At 74.2% G+C, this 10,250-nt stretch overlaps 3 protein-coding genes across 3 annotated transcripts; 1 reads left to right on the top strand and 2 right to left on the bottom strand.

Moving 5' to 3' along the window:
* Window positions 1-603: 603 nt before the first annotated feature.
* On the top strand, window positions 604-2,251 carry IL23A (interleukin 23 subunit alpha; the record flags this gene model as incomplete). Its single annotated transcript, XM_082332712.1, has 4 exons — window positions 604-792; window positions 947-1,045; window positions 1,856-1,981; window positions 2,105-2,251. The coding sequence occupies 4 exons, from the start codon at window positions 604-606 to the stop codon at window positions 2,249-2,251; spliced, it is 561 nt and encodes a 186-aa protein (XP_082188838.1).
* Window positions 2,252-2,450: 199 nt separating this feature from the next.
* Window positions 2,451-8,169, bottom strand: STAT2 (signal transducer and activator of transcription 2). The gene is made up of 24 exons (XM_082332593.1): window positions 8,142-8,169; window positions 7,650-7,730; window positions 7,407-7,538; window positions 7,180-7,330; window positions 7,010-7,108; window positions 6,847-6,939; window positions 6,701-6,779; window positions 6,529-6,614; window positions 6,303-6,451; window positions 6,076-6,234; window positions 5,856-6,008; window positions 5,749-5,769; window positions 5,563-5,656; window positions 5,396-5,452; window positions 5,224-5,307; window positions 5,053-5,151; window positions 4,613-4,748; window positions 4,465-4,514; window positions 4,279-4,367; window positions 4,078-4,214; window positions 3,803-3,991; window positions 3,664-3,721; window positions 2,684-3,576; window positions 2,451-2,617 (listed from the first exon to the last, which is right to left on the bottom strand). The coding sequence occupies exons 3-24, from the start codon at window positions 7,535-7,537 to the stop codon at window positions 2,481-2,483; spliced, it is 3,144 nt and encodes a 1,047-aa protein (XP_082188719.1). The 5' UTR covers window position 7,538; window positions 7,650-7,730; window positions 8,142-8,169; the 3' UTR covers window positions 2,451-2,480.
* An 886-nt stretch (window positions 8,170-9,055) lies between these two features.
* Window positions 9,056-10,009, bottom strand: APOF (apolipoprotein F; the record flags this gene model as incomplete). The annotated part of the gene is made up of 1 exon (XM_082332552.1): window positions 9,056-10,009. The coding sequence occupies one exon, from the start codon at window positions 10,007-10,009 to the stop codon at window positions 9,056-9,058; it is 954 nt and encodes a 317-aa protein (XP_082188678.1).
* Between the last annotated feature and the right edge of the window lie 241 nt (window positions 10,010-10,250).

Here is a 10,250-nt window from a genome sequence, read left to right as displayed (position 1 = left end):
GCCCGGCCCGGCGGGGCCGGGGGCTGCCGGGGCCCGCGGGGGGCCCGGGGGGCGCGGAAGGGGGAAACCCCTCCGGGACACCGCGGCCCCGGGAGACGCCAACCGCCGCGCCGGGGCCGCCCCGGCTGCTTTCCCGGTGCGGCCGGGAGACACGGGGGTACACCGGGGGGACACGGGGGGGACACCGAGGACACACCGAGGAGACACGGGGGGGGGACACCGGGGGGACACCGAGGAGACACGGGGGGGGACACCGGCGGGGACACCGAGGGGACACCGCCGGGCTCCGGGGCGCTCGGCGGGGCGGCCCAGGTGCGCGGGGTCCCGGTGCCGCCCGTGCCGCCGCCGCCGCGGGGCCCCGGGGCGCGGAGCCGCCAGGAACTGCCCCGGGTTTTCCTGCCCGTCCCGTCCCGTCCCGGCGCGGCGCGGGGCCGGGCGCGGCGGGGCGCAGCCCGGGGACCCCGGCCCGGTATCGGTTCTGCTTTCGAGGGAGGCGGCGATTTCGCAGTAACGGGGGGCGGGTGCCACCTGCCCCGGGGATTCCCCACCTGCCGCCGCCCCATAAGAGTCCGGTGGCGGCGCCGGTGGCGGCACCGACCGGCCATGGACCCGCTCCGACGCCTCCGTCTCTGCCTCTGCCTCTGCCTCCCGCTGCTGCTGCCGCCGCCCGCGGCCCCGGCCCCGGCCCCGGCCCCGGCCCCGGCCCCCCGCACCGACTGGGCCGCCTGCAGGAACCTCTCCCGGGAGCTGTCGCAGCTGGTGGCGACCCTCAAGGAGCCGCACCGGGTCCTGGTGAGCGCGGGGGGCTCGGCGCGGGGGGCGCGGGGGTCTGCGGGCGCCGGAAGGTGCGGGGATCCCGGCCGGGGAGGTGCCCCGGGGGTGCGGGCTGCCGGGGCAGGCGGGGGGGGCCGGGGACGCGGGGACCCCGCTGACCCCCCGCTGCCAGGAGGAGACGCACCTGAGCGAGGAGGACCCCGAGAACTGGCCCCCCCGGATCCGCTGCAGCGACGCCTGCGACCCCTCCACGCTGGACACCAACAACACGGTACCAGCGGCCGTGGGGTGCTCGGGGGCCGCGGCGGGGTGGCCAGGGAGCCTGGGGGTGCCCGGGGGGGGCATGAGCCCGGGGGTGCGCTGGGGGATGTGCCTGGGGGTCCCAGGGATGCTGAGGGTACCCAGGGGTGCCTGGTGGCCCCAAGCGATGCTGAGGGATGTGGCCGGTAGTCCCAGGGGTGCCGGGAGTACCCAGGGATGTCCAGGGTTCCCAGGGGTGCTGGGGGGTCCCGGGGGTGCCTGGTGGTCCTAAGGGATGCTGAGGGATGTGCCTGGGGTTTCCAGGGGTGCTGAGGGTACCCAGGGGTGCCCGGGGGATGTGCCTGGGGGTCCCAGGGGTGCCTGGTGGCCCCAAGCGATGCTGAGGGATGTGCCCGGTAGTCCCAGGGGTGCCGGGAGTACCCAGGGGTGTCCAGGGTTCCCAGGGGTGCCCGGGGGTCCTAGGGAAGCCGAGGGATGTGCCCGGCATTCCCAGGGGTGCTCAGGGTGCCCAGGGGCGCCCGGGGGATGTGCCCGGGGTTCCCAGGGGTGCTGAGGGTACCCAGGGGTGCCCGGGGGTCCCAGGGGTGCTAAGGGTACCCAGGGGTCCCAGAGATGCTGAGGGACACATCTGGGTTCCCAGAGGTGCCTGGTGGCCCCAAGGGATGCTGAGGGATGTGCCTGGGGTTCCTCAGGGGTGCTGGGGGTACCCAGGGGTGCCCGGGGGTCCCAGGGAAGCTGAGGGATGTGCCCGGGGGTCTCCGAGTGCCAGGGACTGCATGCAGGGGTCCCTGGGCCCCGGCTCAGGCCCTGCTCCCCGCAGCGCTGCCTGCAGCGCATCCTCCAGGGGCTGCGGCACTACCGGGACCTGCTGGGCTCCGACATCTTCACCGCCCGCCCGCTGCCGCGGCTGGAGACCACGATGGACCAGCTGCTGGGCCTCGTCCAGGTGAGGGGCTGGGGGGCCCGGGAGGGGGTGGCAGCCCCGGGGGGTGCCGTTCCCCCCATGGCCGGGGAAGCGGGCGCCCATCAGCCGCGGCCTCGGGGTCCCCTAACCCCGCTCTCCCCGCAGCAGGAGCACGACCACCCGCCCCGGCACCCCATGGCCCCCAGCGAGGCCTGGGCCCACCCGCTGCTGCAGCGCCTGGCGCTCCAGCGGCTCCAGTCCTTCACCGCCATCATGAGCCGCGTCTTCACCCACAGCGCCAGCCCACGCTGAGGCCGGCCCGGCCGCGGCCCCCCGACTATTTATTCCCCTCTGCCCCGAGGGGCTATTTATGTGCGATGCTCCCTATTTATCTCGGGTATTTATGGGTTTATAATAAAGGTCTGAAGGAGATGAGCGGCTCCCCGTGCACGGCGCGACCCAGGTCTGCCTGCAGGCAGCGCAGGCAGCACAGGCAGCTGGAGTGGGAAGAGGTTTATTTACACAGTGGGGCTGGGGGGAGTCACTGGAAGTCGCTGGTGTCGATGTGGAGGGGGGGGAAGTCGGCGGTGGCGGTGAAGAGGGAGCTGACGGCGGGCAGAGCCACATCCTCAGGCTGCGGCAGGAACGGGTCGCGGGGGTCCAGGAGCGCGGCGCTGCCTGCAGGACGTGGAGAGGTCAGTGCTGAGGGGACCCCCTTGTCCCCCCCCCAGCGCCGGCACTCACCCGCTTGCCTGGGGCCCAGCCCCTCCAGCTCCCCGTCCATGGCCTCCAGCATGCTAGGCATCAGCTCCGACACCTCCAGCGTCTCCAGCGTCCCCGAGCCCGGCTCCAGCCCCTCCACCAGCGACTGCAGGATCTCCTGCACGTCCGGGCTCCCAGGCAGCAGCTCCAGGTCCCTCAGCTCCGGTGGCAGCATCCCTGTATCCCCAGCTCCCACTTGCTGCAGCATCCCTGCGTCCCCAGCCACCGGCTGCAGCGTCTCCAGCCCCTCAGGCAGCACCTGCAGTGTCCCCAAGCCCCCTGGTCCCACCTGCAGCGTCCCCTGGCCCTCAGGGACCAGCTGCAGCACCAGCTGCTGCTCCACGGCCCCAAGTCCCACTTGCTGTGTCCCCTGGTCCTTGGGTCCCACGTGCTCCAGCACCCCCAGCCCCCCGGGCAGCACCTGCACCGTCCCCACAGCCCCTGGTCCCACCTGCAGCGTCCCCTGGCCCTCGGGGACCAGCTGCAGCACCAGCTGCTGTTCCAGGTCCCCAATCCCTGGCTGCAGCACCTCCGAGACCCCCAATCCCACCTGCAGCGGCCGTGGTGGCTCCAGACCTTGAGGCGCCGGCTGCAGCGTCCCCGAGCACCCGGGCTGCAGTGTCCCCGGGCTCATGGCCATCACCTGCAGCGTCCCTGGGCTCCCGGGCTGCAGCGTCCCTGGGCTCCCAGCCATCACCTGCAGCACCCCCAGGTTCCCAGAGGTGACCTGCAGCGTCCCTGAGCCCCCGGGCTGCAGCGGTGCCATGCTACTGGGCTGCTGTGTCCCTGGGCCACCGGGCTGCAGCTGCAGCGTCTCCAGGTTTTCCGTGGCAGCCACCAACTCTTCTTCTGTCTGCCAGGACTCATTTGCCTGCCTGCAGGGAGAGACAGTGGGTCTGGGTCAGGGTCAGGGTCAGGGTCAGGGTCCAGGGACACGAGGCTGCGGGCGAGAGGGTCCTCACCTGGAGGACACGCGGATGAGGCGCCGGTTCAGGTACTTCTTCTGCTCCGACAGGTTCCCTGGGGACAGAGAGGAGAGGTCGGAGGGGGCAGCGGGCGCTTCCCCGGCACCGCACTGGGCCGTGCCGCGCCGTGCCGTACCCTCCTGCCGCTGGCTGTAGTAGGGCCCAAAGGCCTCGTCGCGGGCGATGTCTGGGTAGAGGAACTGGAGGGGGTTCTCGGGGATGTTCTCCTCCACCAGCAGCTGGTAGTCGCGGATAATGTCGGGCAGCGCCAGGGACGCCAGCTCGGCCGTGGTGTAGGGAACCACTGCCCGGAAAGCGGGGGGCCCTGCGGGGCGGGGGGCAGCCGGAATCAGCACCCAGGCAGGCCTGAGGCCGGGGTGAGGGGCTGGACGCCGGGGTGGGCACGCTCACCGCTCTCGGGGTGCTCCACCCAGGTGCAGGTGACCCCCCCCAGCATGCTCTCGCTGAACCGGATCAGGAACGTCCCCGTCCGCTTCCCCTTCAGCAGCTTCTTCTCTTGCTTCCGGCTCACGAAGCCCAGGATGAGCCTGGGGGAGGCACTGTCAGCCCCTGCGGCCCTCGGCCCCCCCGGCCCCCCGGCCCCGCTCCTACCCGTCCTTCCAGAGCTGCTTGAGGTGCTCCTGGAGCAGCCCCAGGATCCCGTCCAGCCAGGCCCAGAAGGAGAAGCCGGAGGCGCCGTCCTGCGAGAGAGGGTGGGTGAGCGGGGATGGGGGGATACGGCCATGGGGGCACGGGCGGACAGGGGGCCGGGGCCACGGGGGGCCAGGCACCGCTCACCTTGGAGAACTTGGGCCAGGCCAGGGTGCTCTCCGGAGACGGCTTCGAGCCTTGGAGGTGAGCAGGGTGAGGGGGACGGCACGGCCCCCATCCTGGCCCCGGGGGGCTCGATGGGGAGCGGGGGCTTGGGGCTGGCGCCCGGCCTTACCGAAGAGCTTCTCGGCCAGCATGAGGAGGTGCTCCCGGCTCAGGCCCCGCTCGGCCACGCTCTCGAACTGCCAGCTCAGCACCTCGGCCAGCCGGGGCCAGGGCGCCGGGGGCGGCGCGGAGAAGAACTGTAGCTGCTGCAGGAGATGGGGTGAGCAGGGCTGGGGGTGCGCGCAGGGGACGGGGACATGCACCGGGGCAGGGGACGGGGATGGGACCGGGACCAGGATGGGGCAGGGACTGGGGACAGGAGAAAGGACAGGGCACAGGGGAGGACCAGGGACAGGGACCAGGAACCTGGGACAGGACACGGGGACGGAGACTGGGCAAGGAGCAGGGATGGGGACAGGGCTCCAGGAGCAGGGCAGGGGCAGACGGAGCGAGGGGCAGCGGGGCCGGGGCAGCGGGGGCGGCGCAGGGCTGGGGAGGGGTCCTGCTCGCCTTAGGGTTGCTGCAGAGCATGTTGAACCAGAGGATGGATGCCCAGGCGCTGGAGAGCTGGTTGTTGTTGGAGATGATGACGAAGGGCAGCGTGGAGGTCTGTGGGGGGAGCGGGGGTGAGGCCGGCAGCCCCCAGCCCCCCAAACCCCCCAAAATCCCCCCAGCCCCCACCTCCAGCTCCAGCTCCAGCCCGCAGTAGGCGTACGCCAGCGTGAAGGTGATGAGGTGCAGCTCCTCCGTCACGACCAGGGGACCCTGCGCAGAAGCGGCACCGTGGGGCACCGCGGGCACCGTGGGGCACCGGCTGCCCCCGCGCCCCCACGGCCCCCAGCCCCGCACCCACCTCGCTGGCGCCTTTGCTGCCCTTGCCCGACCTGCTGTCCTTCTGCTCCTTCAGCGTCTGCGGGGCAGGAGAGAGTCAGCCTGGGCCGGGGGCCGGGGCTGGGCCAGGGTCCTCACCCTGCTGCCCTGCCCCACAGAGGACCTGGGGCTCTGGGCAGGGGCCCCTACAAGGTACTGGAAGTCGCAGACCAGCCCGTCCTGGGGACTGTCCCCTGCCAGGAGGGTTTTGCTGCTCGACGTCAGGATGTTGAACTTGCGAAACCTGTGGGGCAGAGCAAGGCTGCGGGTGGGGGGCCAGGACCCCCGGGGGGGCACAGCCCTGCTCGCTGCGGCCGGCGCTCACTCAGCTCTCACCCTTTTATCTTGGGGGGGTCCCTGCAAGAGACAAGAGGGCGTCAGCGGGGAGCGGGGCCCCGGGACCCCCGCGGCCAGGCAGGGGGGCCCACCCCGGGGGTCCCGACCTGTCAACGTGGATCTTGGCCTCCATGCGGTGGTTGCGGTCGTGGAGGCGGACGAGCAGGCGGGCGCGGGCTGAGAACTTGCTGGCCGTGCGCAGCACCAGCGGGCGCTTGCAGGGGTTGGGCATGCTGGGCTGCTGCTCCACCACGAAGGCTCTGGGGGCGTGGGGAGGGTCAGGGCTGCCCCGGCCCCTGCCCCCCCGGCCCCCTGCGCCACCCCCACCTCTGCAGCAGGTAGGTGAGCAGCTCCAGCAGCCGCCGCTCCAGGAGGGGGGTCTCTGCCTTCAGCGGGTCCCTCTCGTAGGTCACCTTCTGCCGCAGATCCCCCAGCGCCCGCAGCAGCTGCAGCAGCTGGAAGAGCCCCTGGCCCAGCTCCGTGAACCTGCGGGTGCCGCGGGGCTCAGCGGGGGCCGGCCGCGGCCCCCCGTCCCCCTCCCATCCCAAACGTACCAGGTCTCCAGCAGGTGCAGGCGGGTGTCGACGGGGGCCCCCAGGCAGGCACGCTGCTGCCGCTCCTGCCAGGCCCCCAGCTCCTGCTGCAGGAAATCCCGCAGGGTCTCGCTGCGCCCCAGAAGCTGCTGCATCTGAGCCAGCACCTCCTGGGGGGAGACGCGCGCCTGAGCGGGGGGCGTGGGGCGGCCGTGGCCCCCCTGGCCCAGCCCCAGCCTCATCTCACCCGCCGCTGCCGGTCCAGGATCTGCAGCTTGGCCTCGAGGGCTTGGAGCTGCTGGGCGTACTGGGGGTCGTTGGTCCTGTCCTCGCCTGCGGGCGGGGGATTCGGGGGTTCGGGGGGGCACGGGGCAGGGCTGTCCCGTGTCTACCCCCGGGCGGGCAGGATTGGGCCTTACCCGGCAGGTAGTGCACGTTGAAGCAGAAGTGAAAGGCGTCCTGCAGGTCCTCCAGGTGCCGGAAGGCGCGTTCGGCCTCCTGGGGACAGAGGGGGTGAGGGGCCGGGCAGCCCCCGGGGGCCCAGGGGGCCGGGGGGGGCCCTTACCTGCAGGGCCGCGTGGAACTCGGCCAGGCGCCGCTGGATCTGCTGCTCCCGGTCGCTCACCGGGGGTGTGCTCCGTGCCGGGGCAGCCCCCCCCTGCAGAGACACGGGGCGTCGGGCAGCGGCCGGCAGGGTCCCGCGGGGCGGGAGCGGGGTCCTGCCCTACCTGCCCCGCCGCCTGCCCCCGGCGCAGGATCCGCTGCTCCTCCTGCAGCAAGTTGGCCACCAGGTTGGCAAACTTCTCCGGGCACTCCTCGAACTCAGCCTACGGCGGGGCCGGGGCGTCAGCAGGCGCGCAGAGACCCTCGGCCCCCCGGCCCCGGCCCCGGCGCCCACCTGGAGGTCGCGGCGGGCTTTGCGCAGGTTGTGCTTCAGCATGAAGTCCTCGTCGCCCAGCCCTGGGCTGCCCAGGCGCTCGCCCAGCAGCGCCAGCAAGGAGTGGAAGAGCATCCGGGCATGGGAAGAGAGCGGCTCGGCGGCCTGGCGCCTGCGGTGCCACGGGCTCAGCACCAGCCCGGCACGCGCCGGCCGGCGCGACCCCCAGCCCCGACCCCCCCCGTTACCAGTTCTGGTCCTCGATCCAGGCGGCCAGGCACTGCCGCACCGCCATGGGCAGCGCCGCCCCCGCGTACAGCTGGTGGACCTGCTCCAGGTAGGTGTTGGCCAAACTCTGCACCTCCTGCCACTGCGCCATGCTGGGGGACGGGGGGCGTCAGGGCGGCCCCACCGACCCCCCGGCCACCGCACGACCGGAGGACACGAAACCCTGGCCCGCGCGCCCCGCCGGGCCCCCCGCGCCCACCTACCTGCCCGCAGCACGGCGGGCCCGCGGTGCCTCCGCTGCGGCTCGGGCTGGGTGCGGGACGTGGCGGGCTGGCAGCCCCGGCCTGCGGCGGGAGGAAGGGCTGAGGTTCCCCGCCCGGGGCCCGGGGCCCGGGGGCCGCACGCATCCCCATCCCCCCGGGGGCCCCCCGCACCCCCAGCACAGCACCCCGCGCCCCTCCCCGGAGGCACCCCGAGGCTGGTCCCCCCTTGCACCGCGTGTGCCTCTGCAGGGACCCCGGGGGCGGGTGCCCCTAAACACCGCTCGCCCCAGGGGGACCCCCCCGAGGGCGGTCTCTGCGTGCCCCGACCGGGATCCCCGACCGGCGCCCCCCGCCCCGGCCCCGGCAGGGCTCCCCGCCCCCGAAGCGGCGCCCTGCAGGCGGGACCCCCGGTCCCTCCGGGCCCCCCGGACCCCTCGGGACCCCCGGGACCCCCGGGGCCCCCGGGGCCCCCGCCCGGCGCCGCGCTCCCACCTCGGCGCCGTCGGCGGCTCCCGGCTGCCGGGGCAGGAAGGCGCGGAGGCCACGCCCTCTCTCGTTCTGCGCGGCGATTGGCGGAGCGCGGCGGCGAGGCCACGCCTCCTCGGGCGGGTGACCGGAGTTCCAGCGGGGTTGCCCGCTTCCCCGAAATGACGTCAGGGGGCGGGGCCAGAGGGGGCGTGGTCAGAGGGGAACCGGGGGGCGGGAACGGCAGCGCCGGGCCGGGGCGGGCCGTGGGGACGGGGACAGGGACGGAGCCACGGGGACAGGGACGGAGCCGTGGGGAGCGGGGGACAGAGCCATGAGGACAGGGACGGGACAGGGCGACAGAGCCGTGGGACAGGGACAGAGCCATGGGAACGGGGGACAGAGCCAGGGGAACCGGGGAACAGAGCCAGGGGAACCGGGGGACAGAGCCAGGGGGACAGGGAGAGGCCGTGGGGACAGAGCCATGGGGACAGGGACAGCCTGTGGGGACAGGCTATGCGGCCACTGGGATGAGGACAGGGTGTGGGGACAGGGCCGGGGCCATAGGATACAGGGGCAGAGCCATGGGGATCAGGACAGGTTATGGGGACAGGGCTGGGGCCACAGGGACAGGGACAGACCATGGGGACAGGCCATGGGGACAGGGACAGGCCATGGGGACAGGGCTGGGACCATAGGGACAGGCCATGGGGACAGGCCATGGGGACAGGGCTGCGGAAGCCAGAGCCGGGCAGGCAGGGCAGGGCAGGGCACGCTGGGTGGGACGGGGACGGGGACAGGCCCAGCTGCCACCACGTGGCTCAGGCAAGGCCTCCCCACGGGGCCAAGGTCCCCGTGCCCCAGGGCAGGGCAGCCCCGCATCGATCCGGTGCCAGCCCCCCCAGACGGACGCGGAGCCAGCCGCTGCACAGTGCCTTTATTCAGACGAGGAGGATGGGGCCGCTGTGGGCGGTGGGGGCCGGCGGGGGGTCCTGGTCTGCGGTGAAGTACCCGATGAGCGCCCGCACCCCAGCCTTGAGCCCCGGCTGCAGCCCCAGGACCACGGGGCCGCCGGCGCCGGCGGTGAGGGCGGCCAGGCCGGCGTAGCCCAGGTCCTCGGCGACCTCCAGGGCCCGTGAGGAGGCCAGGGACTCGCAGCCCTGGAAGGCGTAGTAGAGGCTGGTGCCCAGGTTGTAGAAGATGCTGATGCCCGACACCCACTGCAGCACCCTGTGGGCCTGCTGCTCCCCCGGCGGGTTGCAGGCGTCCGTGTCCTCCCGCCGGCGCCGGGACTGGTGCCAGGCGGCACGGCGGCACGCAGGCAGCCAGGCACGGGCCCTGGCCCCCGGGAGCACCCGGACCCCCTGGGCCAAGGGCCCCATGATCGGCACCCTGGGCGGAGTGGGGTGGGTGCCGGCCGCGGGACCCCGGAGCTGGGTGGGTGCCGCGCAGGGCCACGCCGGGGCAGAGCCCCCCGGCCGCACCAGGCTGAGGAGGAGGGGCAGGACCTCGGCGGCCGGGGCGCCCCGCAGCCGCGCCAGTCCCCGCAGCAGGGCCGCGGCCGCGGCGGGGCCCAGCTCCCGGGACAGCCCCAGCACCTCCGCCTCGGCCTGGGGCCCGCAGGCAGCCCCGCTCAGCGCCAGGGCCATGGCGGCACGGGCCAGGGCGCGGGGCGGCGGTGGGAGCTGGGCGAAGCCGGGCAGGGCCTCGGGGCGCAGGTCCTGGCACGAGACCCCGTGCCCCGGCAGGGCCCGCGGCGGGACGTGCTCTGCCAGCTGCGCCAGCAGCGCCCGCGCCGCAGCCCGGTCGTCGTCACCCGGCCCCGGGGGGAGGGCGGAGAGGGTGCTGCCCCCCAGGCCGAGGGGGAGCAGGAGGAAGAGCAGAGCCCGGGGCATGGCGGCAGCTCCGGGAGGGCCTGTGGAAGCAGGAGAAGGGACAGAGCCCCGTCAGCCCCCCGCGGCCGCAGGCGGCCCGCGGCCCCCCAGCGCCCCGGCTCACCCGCTCGCCGGCGTCCCCTGCCCCGTCCAGCCGCTGCGGCTGCCGCCCCTGCGGCCCCTTTATAGCCGCCGTTATCAGGAGGGGTTGCGACACCCGGGGCCTGGCCCCGTCCCCCGGCGCAGGGACAGGGCACCTCCC

The sequence above is a fragment of the Platalea leucorodia genome (genome assembly GCF_965183815.1).
Source record: "Platalea leucorodia genome assembly, chromosome: 23".
NCBI classification, from domain to species: Eukaryota; Metazoa; Chordata; class Aves; order Pelecaniformes; family Threskiornithidae; genus Platalea; species Platalea leucorodia.
This window is presented reverse-complemented; position numbering and strand designations above follow the sequence as displayed.

Bases quoted from the DNA above. Each gene is read 5' to 3' on its own strand.
- STAT2 (XM_082332593.1), bottom strand. From the start codon at position 7,537: ATGGCGCAGTGGCAGGAGGTGCAGAGTTTGGCCAACACCTACCTGGAG. The intron at 6,940-7,009 runs GTAGGGCAGGAC...GTGTCTCTGCAG, and splicing joins GGGGGCAGGCGGCGGGGCAG to GGGGGGGCTGCCCCGGCACG. The intron at 3,722-3,802 runs GTACGGCACGGC...CTCTGTCCCCAG, and splicing joins CTACAGCCAGCGGCAGGAGG to GGAACCTGTCGGAGCAGAAG.